General features: G+C 41.2%; 1 protein-coding gene across 1 annotated transcript; it reads left to right on the forward strand.

The window, feature by feature from the left end:
• Nucleotides 1-1712: 1712 nt before the first annotated feature.
• pard6b (par-6 partitioning defective 6 homolog beta (C. elegans)) lies at nucleotides 1713-20483 on the forward strand. Its single transcript, XM_077610287.1, has 3 exons — nucleotides 1713-2045; nucleotides 3141-3363; nucleotides 16793-20483. The coding sequence occupies exons 1-3, from the start codon at nucleotides 1983-1985 to the stop codon at nucleotides 17701-17703; spliced, it is 1197 nt and encodes a 398-aa protein (XP_077466413.1). The 5' UTR covers nucleotides 1713-1982; the 3' UTR covers nucleotides 17704-20483.
• Nucleotides 20484-20686: the final 203 nt, after the last annotated feature.

The following is a 20686-nucleotide window of genomic DNA, read 5'->3' on the forward strand; positions in this document are numbered from 1 at the left end:
GACTGGTCTTTAGGCAATAGGGACAAAACTAATCAACACAACTAGGATTATTCAGCCTTCAATGAAGTTTTACTTTGACATGTACACATGGGGTAAACTAAATGGTCCTGTTTTCACAAAACCAGGGTTTAAAGACCACACTACGTGAAGTCTGCTGAGTTGAAATGTCCTGGAGTAGCAGCTGACATCATTGGGGGGAGTTCTTTAATTTCATCCTTTAAGTGTCCTACAACCTGGTGATGAAGACAAAATGGAGGGGAAGAGGGCTCTCCTTGGCTGGGTAGTCTGTGTTGCTATGCTGTTGTAATGGAGGGAGAGGGGAGGAGAAGGAGAGGCAGACTGCATGCATGGGAGGGGGGAGGCCTCATCTGCAGTGCATTGGGGGGGAAGAGGAGCAGTGGGGGGAGGGGATTGGGGAGAAAACGGGGGAGTCAGAGAAAGGTAAGGGAAATGGGTGGGGGGGAGTCAGAGCTGGGGCTGATGGAGGAAGGGTGAGGCTAAGAGGCGAGAAGGGAAGTGGTTTTGGGTGAGTGGCGCCCCCTGTTGATGGGAAACGCCCACAGTCCGCTGTGTGGACGTGTGTAGTTAGTTACTTCAAAGTCGACGAGCTCCCTCATTTGACCCCCAGATGACCCCACCACCATCAAAATAAAAACCTTTATTGTCATCATACACAGCTGGGTATAACGAAATTGGTGGTGCTACTCCAAGCTTTTCAAAGTGTGTTTTCCCAGTAAAAAAAACAAATAGTATTTTGAAGTGCTATAAAGAAGCAAAAGAATAACAATAATGATCATTTTAAAAGGGAACAATTTGCGAAAATGTGCTTATTTGCCAATGACCTTTGACATCAAATCTGTGCAGATTTTGTAAAAAAAAATTCTCCACCTAATCGCGCAGTTTTTCAAATATCGTGTAATAGTGTATCGTCACTAGTATTATACTTTTTATGATTTAGGTAGGTATATCAAAAATGTCATTTATTTAAAGTTTAATCATTTTTATTAAATATAATGCATCTCTGCTAAAATGTATTTACTGTTATTGATATTTTCTTAATTTGTAATGACAATTTAACCTCTCTCCGTGTGCCAATTCTACCGACTTAGTGCAAATTGCTTTCCCACAATAAAATAAAAACCATGAACAAAACAATTCAGGCTTTTAATATTTCCCAAAATAATATAATCATTTATTATATATACACAATTGTCATTTCTGCTGTCTTCCAGGGTACTTTTTATGGCCAAGAAGTTGTCACAATTTCTAAAACCTAAATTTTAATCCTTGAAAATAATACTTCAAAATGGCTTGGTTAATTTGCAACGGTATATAAAATATTTCGAGTCATTTTCCGTTTTGTTTGTTTGTTTTTTAAATGAAAGAGAAACCTATAAAATGCTGTCCTACACATTTACACCCCTGAATTTCCAGGTGCTAGTTTTATTCTATAATAACTATTATATTAATTTATTTAAAAAATGAATAAAACATTGTAGTAAAAAAAATATAAAGTTAAAATGAGAATACTAAGTGTTAAAATGAAAAAACAATGCATGGGAGAACGCATCGTGGGAAGTGGTTATTACACAGTGCAGTTTTTCAGAATAAATCATTGGAATGTATTTTTCCTCCCTTCTTCCACCAGATGTCACAGTACAGCAACCTAAAGGACACCGGCAAGGCTCTTATTTTGAAGCCGTCGACCAAAAGCCTTATTTTGAAGCGGCGCGGCTCAAGGAGAGAAGCGAGAGAGCCACCACCAGGCGCGTTCAGTACAGTAGCCGCTACCAGCGCACCGGTGTCCGGCTGTGTTGCCAGCCAGTATGTCGGGGAACAAGTCGCGCTGCACCGGGGCTGCTCGACGGTAGTCGGTCGCCGTGTATCTTCGACGGACAAAACCCAAGTCTGCATCAACTGGAACCATATCGCATCGGACGGATTCGGCTCTTTGGGTCCCGAAGGGAGGTCCGCGGCGAAACATGAACAAGAACCACCGAGTGCCGAGCAACCGTTCTCTGAGTGCCGTGGAGGTGAAGAGTAAGGTGAATATGACAACTTCTAGCCGTTGTTATTGTTATTGATGTTCGTGGTTTAATGGTAGCCTCCACCAGAGGCTAATTTAGCCCAGCTAAAGTGGCTGGTATCAAGTTGTTACCACAAATGAGCAAGTGCATACACGGATAAAGTTAACCTGAGCTGGTTGCTAGCAGTCGCTAGCTTAAAATGGTGGGAAGAACCGTGGTTTGGACCCAAGTTTTTCATGGTTCTCGCCTCGGAGTCAATTTTCACCTGTCACTGCCTCCCTTTTTCTCCTCCAAATATTGACTCAGCGCAAAAGTCGAGTTTTCATAGTGGCGCGTTGACATAAGTTCGAGGCTGTTTTTTTTCTTCCATTTTTATTTTTTTTACAGGCGCCAAGGACATCCTAGTTAAAGTAACTTGCTCAATGGTAGTTTCCAGGAGCTGGAGCGCACAGGTGTCTTTGGGTCCGCGGGGTGCTGTCTTCTTCCGCGGCGGACGACCTCACCTTGGGGCGGGCCGGGAGCGGGAGGTCGATCGACGCCAGGCCGGGGAAACTTTATTTTCAAGGGCTTACATTCATTCTCACGAAAAAGACCGATAAGAACACTAACTAGTTTATAATAGTAATAAAAAGTTCGAACGTCTACGATATACTTTTATACTCCGATTTTTACAAAAGTGTATACACTTACTGTACATATAACTAGATATATTACTGTCCTCGTTAACCGTGTATGGGGCAAGGGACTAGGTTAATAAACCTTATTAATTAAGCCCTTAATTGAATTAAAAATGAATGCCATAGAGATCTGACATTGATAAGAGCATTGTAAGGCTCCAGTTACTATGTATACTGTAATTGTGGACTTCATGAAGCTTATTTTGATATTCTTAATCTCTCGTGTGCAAATGTATACAGTGACACACATCGCTTTTTAGGGCCATGGAAAAACAAATGGCGATTAGCATCACTATTATTATTATTGAAACTCCTCAACAACTAGCATACCAAGGCAATGTCAAACTTTTTCATATCGTTGTATGTAGAGATGATTTCATTTTCTATGTGGTCAGAAGTCATGTTTTAATGGCCACTATTTCCGTTTTTATCCCAGTTTGGTGCCGAGTTTCGCCGCTTTTCTCTGGATCGCTCAAAGCCAGGCCGGTTTGATGAGTTCTATGGCCTCCTGCAACACGTGCATCGCATTCCCAATGTGGATTTGCTGGTGGGATACGCCGATGTGCATGGTGACCTGCTCCCCATCAACAATGATGACAACTACCACAAGGCTATCTCCACCGCGAGTCCACTTCTCAGACTCTTCCTGCAGCGCCAAGGTAGGAAGAATGCAGCAGAAAGGGGGAACACGTTCCAACTGTTCATTCCAGATCCAATTTCCTGCATACGTGAGCTGTAGCTTGCCATTAAATATTTGAAAACTACAGGCTTGACTGTTGAAGAGGGAAACGTTATTTTGTGACCAAATAAAACGGACTTTGTGGAAAGTAGAAACTGCAATTACAGCTACAGAACACGTCTGATGTGGGAAATGGGCTTTAAAATATTCAATATTCTTAATAATTTGCGCAAAGTGGTGTTTTAGGGCTATTACTATTAGTACTTATTGTGCCATTAATGAATCACTTGCGGCTGATTGGCGACCAGTCCAGGGTGTACATCCATCTTTCGTTTGCAATCATCTTTTTTGGTTCCAGCTCCACTGTGACGCCAAGAAAGACAGGCGCAGTAGGTTGAAGGAAGAGTCCCTCAGTGGGGTCTTTTCCATACAGCGTGCGACTTTTGTTGGGTTGTCTCCATGTTGTGTTGTGTATTAAGCCCTGCCATATGACCCTATAGAAGGTAAGCCACTTTGTCATGAAGGAGATTAGTTGGGGTCAGTGTGCTGCACTGCATGGGACTGTGTTTCAATTACACGCCCCAGACAGGAGCATCATGCTGGGCCCCTGCTGCTGCTGCAGCTCAGACGTGCATTCAAACAAACATGCCCACGTAAACGGCGTAGCAGGCGTTGCGCGACACTAGAAGCTCACTAGATCCTTTAAAAACTAGCTAATTTCCAATCACTTCGAATTGTTGGGGCAGCCCAGTGAATGGTTGGTTAGCGCCTTGGCCTGATGTCGAGGCTTCGATCCCACATGACAAAAACATGCAGGTTTAACAATGTAAATTGCCCCGAGCTATGCATGAATGGTTGGTCTTCCCTTCGTGCCACGCGATTGGCTGGCCACTGGTTCACGGTGCCGCTCTGCCTGCTGCCCGTAGTTAGCTGGGATTGGCTTTGGCACCCCCCCACCAACCTTGTGGAGAAAAGCGGTTTGGAAAATGAATGAATGGGAACTGTTGGTTAACACAAAAAAAGCTCATTGGATGCAGTTTCATGCTATATTGATTAGCTGCTCCTCTCTATCCTTGAATGTGGAGAGATTAATATGGATCAATGTTGGACAGGTGGCGTGGAAATTAGCCTAATGCCTCTCTCTCTATAAGGCAGGGGTGTCAGACTCGGGTTGGTTCACGGGCCGCTTTAACGTCAACTTGATTTCACGTGGGCCGGACCATTTTAGATATAATATTTAGTTGTTGTTTTTTATAACTGGATTAAAAGCCCTGAATAATCAGTTTTTTATAGATCTAAAACAATGTTTATTTTAGCTTTTTTAATATATATTTTTAGATTTTACAAAATGATTTTTGAACTAAAAACACAGAAAAATTGATTAAAAAATTACAATTAATGATTTGAAAGGGGGAAAATCAGGAAATTTAATATACATCTTTACTCTTCATTTTAATTTGATCCTAGAACAGAAAGGCGGCACTCATGATTTACTTTCCCGGGCCACACAAAATGATGCGCCGGACCAGATATGGCCCCCGGGCCGCCACTTTGACACATGCTATAAGGTGTCCTTGTTACCTGTTTCGATCTACATGCAACATGGCGAATGTTTTGTTAATTAAATCAGACAACCAAAGCAGGTTGTTATAAGGCTGCTACGTATGAGAGTTTTAACGACTTAAGCAGATTTTAAACACTACTTAGACTTTGTACCCCTGCAGGTGATTATGTAAAAGGTGGCGGAATGGCTTGTTATTTCACAAGAGGGGACCGTAGACAAGCCTAAAGTATTCTTTAATATATTTGTCCCAATGCCAACTGTATTGAAGTGCCACGGTGAATTCATATTGCTTGTCTGTGTGTGAGTATGATGGTTTATTTTAGAATGCCTTGGTGGCTAAATTTAGAATCGTTCTATCCAGGGGTTCTGCTCTTCCGCTGGTGTGCAGATGTTGGGATGGAAGGAATGAGGTGTGGTGCATGTGCGCATGTGTTTCTGCTCTTGTTGAATTCATTCTGGCATTGTTTTGATAAGACCTCCTCGTGTTGATGAGCGGCATACAGCAAGTAGCGACGTGTTCTATCACAAAATGACTTCAGCTCACCCGATACCCCAACCTGCTTTGCTTCCCACCCGAGCCAAGCCCCGTGTTGGTGAACGACGAGTCGCTGGCTATTGTGCAAGCCGTGAGGTGCCCAGTGTTTATCTGTTGTCATGGCAGCAGTGGAGAGAGGCACGCTCATGGATGAGTTTAAAGTGCTGAAGTGGTTGTTTAATGTTCAGAGAAGCTGCAGAGCATCATGGAATTGCACTGTAGATATTTCGCTCCTAGGAACAAAGTGTAGTCCTTCCAAAATAGTTCTTGTGCATTATTTACTTGGGGTATGGTTGTCAGGAACTTTGAAAAACAACCAGAATTTATTCATTTGGGCTGAGATATAGTGTTTAACTTCAAATTAATATCTAATTAAATGTTGTCATTAATGCTGAAATTAGGAAACTGTAATTAGACAACAATTGGGCGTAAGTAGTAAGATTTTCCAATGAAACACCAGATTTTCTTGGTAATATAACAACAAGGCAACGGTAGTATGGAAAACTATAGCTTTGAATGGCTACAAATTAAATGCATTTGAAATTGATTAGCTATCATTCCTTTACTTCTCTCTTCAGCCTGTCTGTGGTTTGTTTACGAAGTCCTATGGGAAATGTTCAAAGATTTTGGGTTCTAAAAATACACTTGACTTGAATTTTGAGGCTCTGTATGTAGGTATTGTATTGAAACCCAAACATTGATAGCATGACAACACTAATTGAAATGTGTACGTTTCTCCTCTTGGATTTATTTCATTCTCGTGATGTCAAACAGATTTAATTCAGTTTTTTTTCAATGCAGAAATGTATTATATAATTTAGTTTTAAAAAAAAATGCTGATCTCTGTTGCTATCCTCCTAGAAGATCCGTTAGTTTCCAACCCGTGTTCATCATGGTGTTTGCTCACATGTCATTCTCTGTAAGAGTGCGGATTTGTTCTGTGGTTCTTGGAGTTTCGGTCCCCAAAAGGTAGGAGGAAAGGTATGAGGAGGAAATGGAATGTTTGCTTATCCCAGCTGGGCTTGCCTTGCTAATCACTAACCAGTGAGTCATCCAGTCAACGGGGGTATGTACAGTAAATGTTGGACAAAGTTTAAATGGCAACGCTAAGATAGCACGTGATATCCTGCAAAGTGACAGTCATTTGTGCATGGCAGAAATCAGAAAGGCCGACATGTCTGGAAATTTGGATTTGGATTTGGATGGACTATGTCCTCTGATCAATTCCGCGACTTTGGCATTATTTCTTCCATTATCCGCTAATTATTTCCTTAAAATCCTTCCTTTTGTCCCGGATTTCACTTCAACTTGGATCTTCTTCCCTTTTACAATTTTGGTTACTCACTTTTTGGCAGCAATCCCATAATTATATTTCTATCTTTTTATGAATGCATTTATTAAGAGTCCCCCTTCCAAAATGAGGAATTTTATCATAGCGCTTTGCTTGTGATGGACATCCAATAATGATGTCATTTCCAAAATGCTTGACCGAAAGTGGATACATTGAAACCAAATATTTTAACAGTTTATCTTTAAACGAGTATTTTAACTCTGCAGTGTTAACATTTCTGGAAAAAATATGTTCTGTAAATTGGCTATTATTTCTGTTTTAACTGTCGCCCTGAAAAAATTCCAACTTTTTTAATCAAGCACATTTTTATATTTTGAACTTCTGTAACTATTAAAAAGTTGTTTTAGTTGTAAAGTAGTTGCTTGGACTAAAAACGGTACCGTTTCAGTCCATTTATGAAGGTACTTTAGCCGTGTAATGTACAGAAGGCAGAATTTTAAGACATTATGTCACTCTAAAGTATAAATTGGTAAAATCAACTGTATTAGTGTGAAACGGTCATGAATACTTCCTCCTAACATGATACATGTAAAAAAAAAAATGAAGGAACAGTGCACCCCAGGAAGGAATGTGTGGAGGAGGAACGCATGTTAAGGCCTAATATAATGGCCGCACAAGAGGATAAAAAAAAAAACGAAATTAAAAATGACATTCAAGGAAGAGGCATAATCGAGTCAAGGCAACTAATTAGAGAGGGGAAAGGAGAGCAAGTGCAATCTAAGTGTGATTGGAATTTAAACAGAGGGAATAGTATTAGTGAGGGAGGAATGTAGAGTGAGGCCCCAGCTGGGGAGGGTGGGAGAAAAAGAGAGAGTAGAAAAGGGAGAACAAGTGGGCGGGGGGTGCGTTTTGGCTGGAATGTGGCCAGTCTCAGATCAGCTCTGTCGGCCAGATTAGACGGGACAGCGGGTCAGACTGGACCCTCGTTGGAGACCCCGCTTGCGGCCAAAGGGGTACTTAGTAAACGAGACAGAGGAGGGGTGATCTGTTGAGAAAAGCTGTATAAACCTGCTTCTATTGAAACAGGCCCATGTGGCTTTGACATGAGGGCCCTTTTGCTCACTTTCTTTTGAAGTAAGGAAGAATTGACTGAGGGAAGAAAAAAAAGGAACTGGATGAGGTGAATAGAAGTCAAAAGCAAAAATACATCCTGTCATACGTTTTTAAAATGAAGTATTTAAAGATTCAATACTCAACTTTATTTATTATTCAGAGGCAGCTCACGTGTTCTGGCCCATCCATTGGCTTACTGATGAGATCGAGATTTATCATGCTTATTCATTCATTCACTTTCCAAACCGCTTCTCCTCACAATGGTCACAAGGGGTGCCTGAGCCTATCCCAGCCAAGTATGGACACCAGGCAGGAAACACCCGTAATCGGCCGCCAGCCAATCGCAAGGAGACTGACAACCAATCATGGCGAGGGGCATTTTAGAGTGTTCAAGCAGCGCCGATTCAGCTATGTTTTATTTAAACATGAAAGATGCTTCTGTATCCGCTTCCAAGTGATTCTTTTGCTCTAATGCTGCATTCACACCAGCCAATGTTTGTTTTTTTCCTCCCCCCAAACGATGGGTTCGCATTTACAAAGTCATTGGAATTGCGTGTGAAAGGGCGACAGGCGACGTCAGCTGTTTGAATAAATAGTCCCAATATTACATGGAAAGTCATCATGTCATGAGAGGATTGTTATGAATTGTAATATTACAATTCCTTAGCTATCATATGGCGAGATTCAAGTTGCGATATTACTTATTTTTAGATGATGCGAATCGCACATTGTTTCCGGTCCATGAACTAACACACAACGAACAGGTGGCTCAAAGATATTTTCAATAATAGATAACTAAAGTCTACTGGGAAAAGTTGGCTGGGTTAGGATCCAGCACCTTGTGGAAATAAGCGCAACAGAAAATGAATGATTGAGTGTTAAAACGTCATGGGGGCACACAACTATTTGTGTACAAAGAAAAATATTTAAAAGATGTTCTAGAAATTGCCACTCCAAATTCTCTAATGTGTGTTCTTGATAATGACTGCTCTTAAGATGGAGACTGAGCAAGAAGGAAGTAAAATATTTGTTGACAGTTCTTTTAAGTCCCCCAGTTAACAACCATGTTTGTCCAGTCACTGCCTACTTCCATTGTCCAAGTCTTTTTGATTGGTTTGTATGCTTAGAGTCCCCCCTAAACATCATTTTATGATATACAGTAATCCCTCGATTATCGCGAATTCACTACTTTGCGATTTTTTTCTGCTATTAATTATTACAAAAATATATATATTTTTGAAGTTCATAAAAAAATGTTAAAATCCACACTGAAACTCATAAGCGGAAGCCACTCTTGCTACTAGGACTCAGCACTGTAGGGGGAAAAATGTATTTATTTATTTTTTTAATAGGGGTGACCCTACTTCTCGATTTTTCGATTATCGCAGCCATGTCCGGTCTGCATTAACCGTGATTTTTGTTTTTGCTTTTGATGCTTTCCTGGCCTTGAACAGCTAACTCCATGTAAGTTCGACATCGGCAACAATCATTGGTTACATCTAACATTATGTAAACTAATCGCCACAATTTCACAATTCTTTTCATCAGGTTTCAGCGACAAAATAAGGATACCTCAAAAAAGCTCCAACGATGTAATGGTGAAAGAGCGATGGCTGTGATTGTGAATTCATGAGTGGGACCATAATAGAGGCAGGCTAATGATCGGTACCACATTCCATCACATAAAGGATTTAATTGAAATATCATCAAACTGTCAGCAACTTGGCACCTCATGGCTCTTGCTGGTTTTGCCCCTTGTCAAAACAACTCTTTGTCTTTGAGTCATGGTTAGGTATTCTTTTTCTAAAATGTGGCGCTACGCCAGATTTAACAAGACACAAAACTTTCATTATGGGTTTGGCCACTGGAAATGCCCTGAAGGTCTCCAAAAATCGGATTAACTGTACTTAATTTATGATTTAACAGGGAAATCAATCACTTTTTCACACAGGCCAATGTCGCTTTAAATAATGTAAAGTGACACTTGAATTCCTGCATTTTCTTTATACGTGTGATCTTTGTCTGATTATTATTAACATTTGTTCGATGATCTTATAGGCTGTTAAGCACCAGGTATACTCACCCGCACCAGAAATAGCAAACCCATGGGAATGTACTCCTTTTCAACTTTTATCACTTCTACACGCTGCTTTCCCGTCCTCGGTCAGCATTTGTGTTATTTCCGTGCTTTGGTGTCTCTCACGTCTTGTGTTTTGCACTCGCCCTGCTTTTTCTCATCTGCACAAGCTCAAACTGGCAGACACGCAAATGCGCTGGCACACACACATACACACACACACACACACACACACACACACACACACACACACACACGCAAGTGCTGTAACACCCTGTGTCAGGAACACCTCGGTACAGACTGTAGTGAGCGTTTAGGCTTGTCATCAACAAACTCGACTGTTTCCAGAACACCGCAACCTTCGGCTTCTTGTCTTTGTGTGTTGTTTTTCTTACAGCGAGGCTTGCCATGAGTAATGTGTGGATAAGGTGGACTACTTTCATGCCTGCGCAAACACTCACACGCTAAAGCATTTGTCTACATTATTGCAAATGTTTTTGCCTATTTTATTTCTTGTACCTGTGAATTTGGCGTCACTTCTGTTAGATAATGGTGGGACACTTATCTACCCATTTATAAAGTGCCATCATGAAAGCAACATAAGAAATCTGCACTAAATTAGACACTGAAACCGGTGCTTTTCTCATACTCTATCCAACATCTTTTCTACTTTTGGAATTAGGCATCACGATGTAACACTTCCTTATCATATACAGGTTGTATACAGAAAAGCAACACTCCATTATCCTAAAGGGCTTAAATTTTTTCGTATATACGCCGAATTTGTCGATAAAAAAAATGATGACTAAATCGAGGGTACGGCTTATATGCGCACAAATTAGACATGAAATGTCACAACGCAAGACAATGCGTCCGATACGGTCATTTATTACAAAATAGAGAAAAGATAAATAGATAAAACGATTAACAAAATTCATTTTGACGTATAAGAATTAAATTCAAGAAAAAACATATCTTGCATAAAATGTGAAAAAACTCACTTACTTGTGCCTGACATTGCTCGTTCAGGGCGCCGCCTTCTTACCTAGGGATGACAAACTAGACTGTTACGGACACACTTCCTGGTTGTACTGCTCACGTGACTTCCTTTTTGAATTTGTCTACGTGCACGCAACACCTTGTAGGAATCTGCAATCCAGCAATCGATTTATACAGTATCTCAGAAATACCACATGCGTTGATTTTTCTTAAAATTTTCCCTTCAAAGTAACACATTTGTACTCCCTATTAAAACCATGAATATGGAGGTGAAAATTGTGAATCGGGACGGCTTATACGCGAGAAATTGTATAATTCAGTGATTTCAAAGCAATTTTAAGGGTTGCGGCTTATACGCGGAGGAGGCTAATTATGCGAGAAAATACGGTATATAATATAGTAATATTAGATTAGATTACATTAAACTTCATTCATCCCGTACTTGGGAAATTCATGACATCAGTTTAGAATATAGGTCAATATATTTCAAGAAAACCATGTCCGATTTAGTATTTTAAATGTAAACTCTTTTGTTATGTTATTTTTGATGATAAGATGAAAAAGTTCATTTTTTTTACCGTGACAAGCTAAACATAGCTCTTGAGAGGCTAAACCCTATTAGAATATGTAGAGGTTATTGTTGATGAGACAAAAATGACAATAATGCCACCTCATCATGTCGACATTCATTTGAAGGTTACAACATGTCCTCAACATTCTGCGGCATGCAAAAACTTTTTTTATGCCACCAGATCTGTGAATTTCTGACTGCACTTGACTGTGTACACCAGATTGATTTACACCTTACTTCATACACAGAAAAAAAACTCATTGTTAATCATCAACCTGAAACATTATGTTCTGTATCCAAGATTGTGAGTACTTGGTTCAGTAAAGCAGAGACAACAACAATTGAAACTCTGGTACTATTTGCCCATTTTTAAAATAAAGATGATGATAATTGAGAATCAGGTAGCAGGGAAGGCAATTGTTAAAAACATAACGCAATATGGCTTGGAAAGTAATACAGGAAGATAGTAAATCCCCTTCCCAGGTTTCGACACATCGTTGCCGCCCTTTATTAGAGACGTTGATAGCTTTGGACGATGACGAAGACTGTGCCTTTTTTTTTAAACCTGATCTCCCAACCCTGAAATCACATAAAAAAATACATCTTTTATGTCAGCTGTAGTCAATTGAAGGACGATGCATGCAGAGCGTGAGAGGAGTCAAGAGTGGCTTCCTTTCCTCAGGCCAACTTGTTTCTTGATGTCCTTTTGTGATGGCAAGACATGACCTTTTAATTTAGAGCAGAGTGGATTCACCAAGCTTGACTGCGTGCGTGCACACGTGGTCGTGTGTGGCGTCGGCCGCTCGTCATTTTGTCCCCCAGTGATTTAACTTCCGTTGTTCATCGCTGACTCCATTCAAACGTGTGGGGGTGTCGAAGCTGCCACCGCATAGCTCGAATATCTGACCTGTGCACAACCATGATGAGCGGGCCACTGAGTTTGCAGTGGGTGGCCAGTGGGACCGCCGAGACGCTTCGCAATGCTTGATTCAACCCCAATCCGCTCATTTACACACAATCTGACTGGTTGAGATGTCAACGGAAGAAAAAAAGGCCCATTCAGTCTGCTTACATTGAAGCATCGCAGTTGACAGTACAAAGCGGTCAGTTTGTTATTGTACCGAATATGTCCCAGCTTTTTGAAAATAAATTTTGGTCAATAAGGAACTCCTATTTTTTTTTCAAGAACAGATATTCGTAATAAATAAAGGAATTATCTCAGAAAGCTAGTATTGGTGTATGTGGATGAGAAATGCTTTCCAAAATATCAGAAAATTAAGGATATAGAACCGTCATTGGGGACGGCCCGGTGGAGCGAGTGGTTAGTGCGTTGGCCTCACAGCTCTGGGGTCTTGGGTTCAAATCCAGGTCATGTCCACCTGCGTGGGTTTCCTCCGGGTACTCCGGTGTCCTCCCACATTACAAAAACATGCATGGTAGACTGATTGGACACTCTAAATTGCCCCTAAGTGTATGGTTGTCTGTTTTCTTTTGTCCTGCGATTGGCTGGCCACCGATTCAGGGTGTCCCCCGCCTCTGGCGAAGAGTCAGCTGGGATAGGCTCCAGCACCCCCCGCGACCCTGATGAGGATAAAAGCGGTTCAGAAATTGAGATGAGGTGAGATGAGAACTGCCATTTATTAATAGTAAAATGCATTTAACAGAAGCATAAATCCTTCCACTTTGAGGTTGGGTGGTGTTTCTTTTTTGACTTAGTACGTTTAACAAATGGGTTTCGTAGGCATTTGTTTAAAACAAACAAACAAACAAACAAACAAAAACAAGCGCTAGTAAGATATAGCGGCTAAAAGCTGTGACGAAGACTGGTTGAACGAGCGGAGAGTTAACAGGCCTTTAGCCTGTAAAATTAAACCACAGGCATAAAAAGGGTCATTTGTACAAATGAGGAATATAGTAGAAGTTGCATGGGGGTTGTGCAGATAATTAGACTGAAAGCTCCGCATCTGTGCTCATTAACTGTAATGAATGTACACTACAATGAACGGTTGACCATAATTTCGTTAATCTGGCCGTCAACTTCTTCTTTTGTTGCCTCCTTTCTCTCCCACAAATTGAGTCTGCTCAAACTTGCTTGTAACTCAATTATTAGTGAATGAAATAAAAAATTGTAAAGATCAACAATGCTGTTTTGATCCAAAAGAATTGGCACTGGGGCCATTGTGGCGCTCAAGGAACAAAAGTACTGTGGTAGGAAGGAAGAAAATATTGGTGGAAATAACTTGTTTCCGGCAGTTTGGATCGTGTGGCCTTTGTGTATGATTATCGTGCTAAAAATCAAAGTGATGGTAATTTTCGTTTGTGCGTCAATTGCTTCATGCAATATATATTAGCATTAGGCTAGAGGGGTTTTGTATTTTAATGGAGTGTGTAATTTTCATTGTTTGCTTAGTTTTTACATTTTACTTCATCTCATCTCATTTTCTGAACCGCTTTATCCTCATTAGGGTCGTGGGGGGTGCTGGCGCCTATCCCAGCTGACTCTGGGCCAGAGGCGGGGGACACCCTGAATCGGTGGCCAGCCGACTTTTTGCACCGTTGAATCGTTATATAACATAAACACATTTAAATGAACTTGGATTACGATGCAGACACACTCAAAAAATAAGTTTAATCTAACCTTACACTAAACTTAATTCCAATTTTGTTTTACATTTTTATACCTTCTCCTGACCGGGTTGGCGGTTTGCCCCGCCTCCAACCTCACGTTCACTATCGAAAGGCTGTTTGCTGTTGTATTCCCTTCAAAATAGTCCGAAAATGATGCACACAAATGTCCTCACAATAGGATAACGCACGACCACTTGCCAACGAGAAGTAGTCTTGAATTAGCGATCGCTCCGCCAACAGGAGCTAACAGGGGGAAAAAAACACTGAAAAAAATGCAACACTCCGCCCAGTGTACATTACAAAGAGGTAGTTGCAACCAGAGACATTACAAAGAGTGAGTTGCAACCAGAGATATTACACGAGGAGTTGCGGAGCCAGTGCCCCTGATGTTCTTATGAGCAGCCAACGAGAAAGAAATATATATACTTTGTATTAGCGATCGCTCCGGCATTCGCGCTGAGTGACGGGAAAAAAAATGGGAAAATGCAACGCTCCGCCCAGTGCTCGTAGATATCTGTTACACACGAAAGAGATGCGGCAAAAAAGACAGTGCGCTACAATGATAAACAGCCTCTCATGTTTTGGCCACCTGGCTTTCTCGCATCTCAAATTTTTTCTCGTATCTAGAGATAATTATTTGCTCGAAATTTTACTCGTATCTCGAAATTATCGTATGTAGGGGTGCTCGTACGTCGAGGTACCACTGTATAATAAACTGCTTGAAAACCATTAGCATTGGACTCCTTTTCAGGGACTGTTAGCTATCTGCAAAATTGTAGTCAATTGGCAGCCTTACAGTCACATCACATCACAGCCGATCACAGAAGTTTTTAACAATTGCGTTTGCCGAGAAACCCTATTGGGAACATTTATTGGAAGAAACTCCCATTTAAATGAATCCAAATCAGTTGGGTGCAAAAATAAATGAACTCAACATGCCTAGTTAGACACTAATATTTAACTAACGCACATACACACCTTTGATCACATCCTACTAGCAATAGCTATGGTCAGTAGCTAACTAGTATGATAGGCCAACATAGCAGTGAGCATCAGCATAAACCCAAGCACTCAAACGCATGATCCTGTCAATGCAGGCTCAAGCAGTTGGAAGAAAAACAGTGCAGTTTGCCCACCCGCCAGCCACCCTATTGTTGCCTCTGGCCATTCATATGCCACACAGAGCCATGTGTGCATGAAAGGGAAGTTGCGTAATACTAAGATCAGATGGGAACTGTGTGCCAGGAACAATAACACCCACCTTTTTGCATAGCGTCTCTTTATAGACATTCAAATGTAGAAAGATGACGTGAGAGCGGATTTTTTAACCCCCGATTTCTTTCCTGAATGGATCTCATCCAAAGTGTACATACACAGATTAACACTGGCTGGGTGTTGACGGAAGAGAGTGGAATTTATACTGCTGTTAATATTTAGCTGCTGCTCTTTTTCTAGTTAGCTGCTAGAGAGTGGACTTCCTGCCTTTTCATACCTTTTCGCCTGCTCTGTTCTTCCTGTGTCATCAGGTTTCAGGTTAAAGTCTACTATAAAAGCTCAATGGTGACAGCACAAAAGCGGCGTTGAGTGTTGTATGTCTTTCTGGAAGTACTTTGAACTACTAACAGCAGCTGACTGATTTGCTGCATAGCTTAATGTCCAACCCCGTTGAAAATCCATCAAATGACTCCGACTAATACTGCTGCGGGTCACACTGGAGCCAGGGGTCAATCCCTGCTATCTTGGAACAGAAGGGTCCCTCAACTTGTTGCTACTCACTTACAGTGAGAATATATTGGAGCTCACAACCATTTACACAAATATTCACGCCGCTCCATCTATCCATTGAACGGGAACTGAACCAAAAGCGAAAATCAGATGTCAAGTTTATATTTGGTCCAAAATGCAATAGACTAGACTGGCATATTTTCATAAAAATATCACCTGGAAGTGTTGAATGTCACAAAATCTTTATGATTACATTCTTCCCTTGATTATTGCGGCTTCACTTCTTTGCAATTTTTTTCAGCTATTTATTTATTTATATATATGTATATATTAAGTTCATAAAAATTTGAAAATCTACGCTGAAACTTGTAAGCGGAAGCCATTCTTGCTACTAAGACTGAGAACTGACAAAAAAGGTAGTTATAGTAGGGGTTGATCCTACTTGGCGATTTTTCGATTATTGCGGCCATGTGTGGTCTACATTAACCGCAATATTCGAGGGATTACTGTACAATCTTTAACATGGCTCTAAAGAAATATATTTGTATTATCTAATTATTATTGTTATTTTAAATTAATTAGAGATTGATTATTGGCTGATATTTGGCAATTTGTTACATTGTACATTTCCTTAGTATATCAACCAAATATCCAAATACCCTCTATTAAGAATCGCATCGGTCCTGAAAACAAACATTTTCGTCCATCTTTAGAATAAAGGTTTAATACCACCAATGTATGCTATTTTTCTAACTGATATTGATGAACTGGGGACGGTCTCAAGTGTGGCAAGCTCATTTTCAAGATGTCCTAAGAAATTGATAGATTGATGAACGAAATGCGCCATTCAATAACAATTGTTGTCATCTTTCTCCCTTCTTTCTACTTTCTGCTTTCATTCCGCAGAGGAAGCAGATTACACAACTTTTGGTACCGATTCGCTGACCCGAAAGAAAAACACGGTACTGTCGGCAGTCCTCCTCCGACCCGACGCCAACAGGAAGAAGCCGCCCGTCATCATCAGTCTGCCGAGGGACTTCCGTCCCGTTTCGTCCATCATCGACGTCGACATCCTCCCCGAGACACACAGACGCGTACGGCTGTACAAGCACGGCCAGGAGAAGCCGCTGGGCTTCTACATCCGCGACGGCTCCAGCGTGCGGGTCACCCCGCAGGGCTTGGAGAAAGTCCCCGCCATCTTTATATCCCGCATGGTTCCCGGCGGCCTGGCGGAGAGCACCGGTCTCCTGGCGGTGAACGACGAGGTCCTGGAGGTCAACGGCATCGAGGTGGCCGGAAAGTCTCTGGACCAGGTGACGGATATGATGATAGCCAACAGCTACAACCTCATCATCACCGTCAAGCCGGCCAACCAGCGGAACAACGTCGTCCGCGGGGGCGGCGGCGGGGCGTCCGGCAGCTCGGGCCGCTCCTCGGACAGCGGGGCCAGCTTCTACGGTTACTCTTCGTCGTCCGGCCTCGCCGCCGGCTCCTCCGCGCCTTCGCACATCATCCAGAACTTCCCCCTCGGGGAGCTCGACAGCGACGAGGACGACGAGGACCTGGTCATCGAGGCGGGGGGCGAGACCCTGCCCGTCAGCCGGACGCCGTCCACCTACAGCGTGTCCGCGCTACCTCGCTACGAGCCGCACCTCAACTTGCGCGTGTCCGCCTCGCTGCCGCCCCCGGCGGTCAACGGCGTCGCGATGAACCGCGGGAGCAGCAGCTCGCTGAGCAAGGCCGGCGGGTCCTCGACGTCTTCGCCCGACGGGGGGAGGCGGAGTCTCGAAGAGGATGGGACCGTAATCACACTGTAGACACTACGCTCGAGTACTTCTACACTCGGTACGTTTACACAAAGTTAACAAGAGTCCTTTCTTGTGAGTCTGGCTAAAACATCACATTTGTTCGTCCAAGAAAAGTCACTTCGCCGTAAACGCTGTTGGAACATTTTCCAAATGACTGTTCCCCACTTGAGCTAACTCGCCGAGAAATGATTTGACGCCTTCAAACGACGAAGAAACAACGACACGGTCATTACTTGCAAACTGCATGTAAACGGACGGAGACGCATTTTGAGGAGGAGTCCCGGACCAGCCATTGACGCCAATGACTTTGATGGAGAAGCACAATAACATGTAAATATTGAATCTGGACACAAAGCCTTTTTTTTTGTTTTGTTTGTACGTCCTTGCATTTACACGTGAAATACCACACCCAAAACTCTTGCACCCGCGCGTGTGCGTGAAGCCACAAGACACATAAACTCACTGAAGTCGTCACGACATAGATATACTAACCCTTCCTCTAAATTCAGGTACTGCACCCCGCCCCCCTTCCTAGCTTCCTCAAGCACTTATCCGCCTTTTCTCAAGCCTCCTCTAGAGGGCAGAAGTGAGCATGAGTGCCCTCTGGTGTCTTTATGAATAGATGAGCGTTTCCCCAGCAACACAACCCTGGACACAAACAAGACTTTCTCCCAGCACGACAATCGTCCACGAGACTATTGCAGAAAAGTCACTGACCGAGCTGCGTCCTGCAATAATAATAATGTTTTTAATCTAGGAATAATAAGTCTAGGCACCTCAGCCTCAGATTTTGGTGTGTTTTTAACATGACTTCATTACTGATGTAACGAGGAGCAATAGATTGTTTTTTATCATTTATATCAGATGCTGGCCCTCTTAATAATCTCATTTTATCTGATTATATTCCCATTTCATTACACCTGGACCTAGAAGAAGCCATATTATGCCTTGTGCTTGTCAATTTATGTAGCAGTGTGACACATACTACACAAATAGACAACAATTTATTTTGGAGCAAATGAAGTGAGTTAGGCATTTCAAAGGTTTTAAATGATAGTTGACACATGACATAAATTCCAAGTCCTGTTTAAGGTCATTCTTAACTGTCATGCATTTCTATTTTGGAGGATGTTATATTCATTTTTTTGCCATGAATGGTAAATTGTTATCGTTGATGTACGAACTCAATCTTGTGTTACATTGTGGCCGTTTTTTGTATTTATTCAAACAGTCATCACTGCTATTCTTTGGGTGGCGGCATTGCTGAAGAAGAAAAAAAAAGGCCAAAGGAAAAAAAACTTGTGCAGTTTATCCTTGAAATGATCACCAAATTTAAGAAAGTGTTCAGCTGTCCCTCATTTCATTTTGATCTTTGTTTTGAGCTCATATTTCCTCCTCCTGGACATTCCAGAATCGTTCAAAATGGGTTCACTTTATTTTTAATGTTTTTCCCCCCCATATGTTCCACAAGACCTGGTGCATGCAAAACCAGCATGAATTCCATTCCAGACTGGGGTTTTAAAACATGAAATTCCAATACTAACATTCAAAACCTTATTTTTCTTTGTGAGGTTGTTTTGACCCAAATACAACTAACTATTTTATAGAGGCAAAATAATGTTTATGTCGGCTTGAACAGCATTATACTTTACGTTCCTGATATATTAGGTAACAAATATCACTGTCAATCTGAAAGAAGAATTTTCATCTGGATTTTATTTTTGTTTGTCCTCCCTCCGCATGTTTGACTTTTATTTCTGTCTAGAGTTTTGGGTTCAAATCCCAGCTCAGCTTATGTGTTGCGTTTCCAAGCTCTCACCGTGCTTGTGTAGGGTTGCTCCGAATTCTACCCACATTCCAAAAAAACATGCTTTGGAGCTTGATGGAAGGTTTGAAATCAGTATTTGCCAACCTTTTATTGACCCAGGCTGTATATTTTACATTAATCATCTCATAGGCCTCTCCACGAGTCATGTAAAAAAAAAAAAAAAAAACTGGTTACACAACTAATGTACCTTCTGCCATCTAGTGGTAGAGGATATAATTGTCCTCTGTCGCTGATTATATTTTATATACACTTGCAGCCTCGTTTTTTTGTGCAATGCTATTCTCCATACAATTGATTAATCTAAAGAAATTGTTATTCTTTTTGACTGGAAAGATATTTAATGTTTAATCTGTCATTCCAACGGTAAAAAATATACAACTGAAAATCAATATTAAATTATATTGTCTTTAAGTGCACCACAGGACACTGGGATTGTAACTGCAGACACACTGTTATTTATTCTCTAATCATGTCTGTTTTGAGAATTTTCTTTCTTTATACCGTTTTTATTCTTTTTTTTTTAATAACCTATACGCTCGTGTCTGTGTGTTATCGGTTGATATTTTTGTTGAGAAAATCTCATGGTACATGTATTTGACCACTGGAGAGAATTTTAGTAACCGACTGTTGTTTTGATAAAACAACTGATGGACCGGGGACATTACAATATTTTAGTTTTTTTTTTTTTCATACTGTGAATTCTTGTTTTAAAGCAGAACATTTTTATATTTTTTTTAAATGATTGAGCTATGGCGTTTGCTTGCCAGATGAATGGTATGATATATATAGATTTGTAATGATGATTGTCAGTATTTTCATATCGATGCTTTAAATAATGTACATTCTTATCAAATAGTGAATATGGTTTAAGATTCTACTGGAGCTGTACGAATAAATAGATGTGCGTTTGTAATTGTTGGTTGAGGCGCTGAATGAAAATAATAAAGAATAATGGGCCGCATTTTTGCATTTATTTTCTTTAAAATTGAAGTTTTTTGGCTTTCAATTAATTTGAAAATACGTTTATACGGTCAGTCATTTGTTTTACATTAAGAAGCTCATTTTTGTCATTTTTTTTCCATCAGAGACTAACCTAAAAACATGCTGCGATCGGCTGGCCTGGAGTTGGCTGGGATAGGCTCCAGCACCCCCGTGACCCTAATG

Source organism: Stigmatopora argus, chromosome 1 (genome assembly GCF_051989625.1).
Source record: "Stigmatopora argus isolate UIUO_Sarg chromosome 1, RoL_Sarg_1.0, whole genome shotgun sequence".
NCBI classification, from domain to species: domain Eukaryota; kingdom Metazoa; phylum Chordata; class Actinopteri; order Syngnathiformes; family Syngnathidae; genus Stigmatopora; species Stigmatopora argus.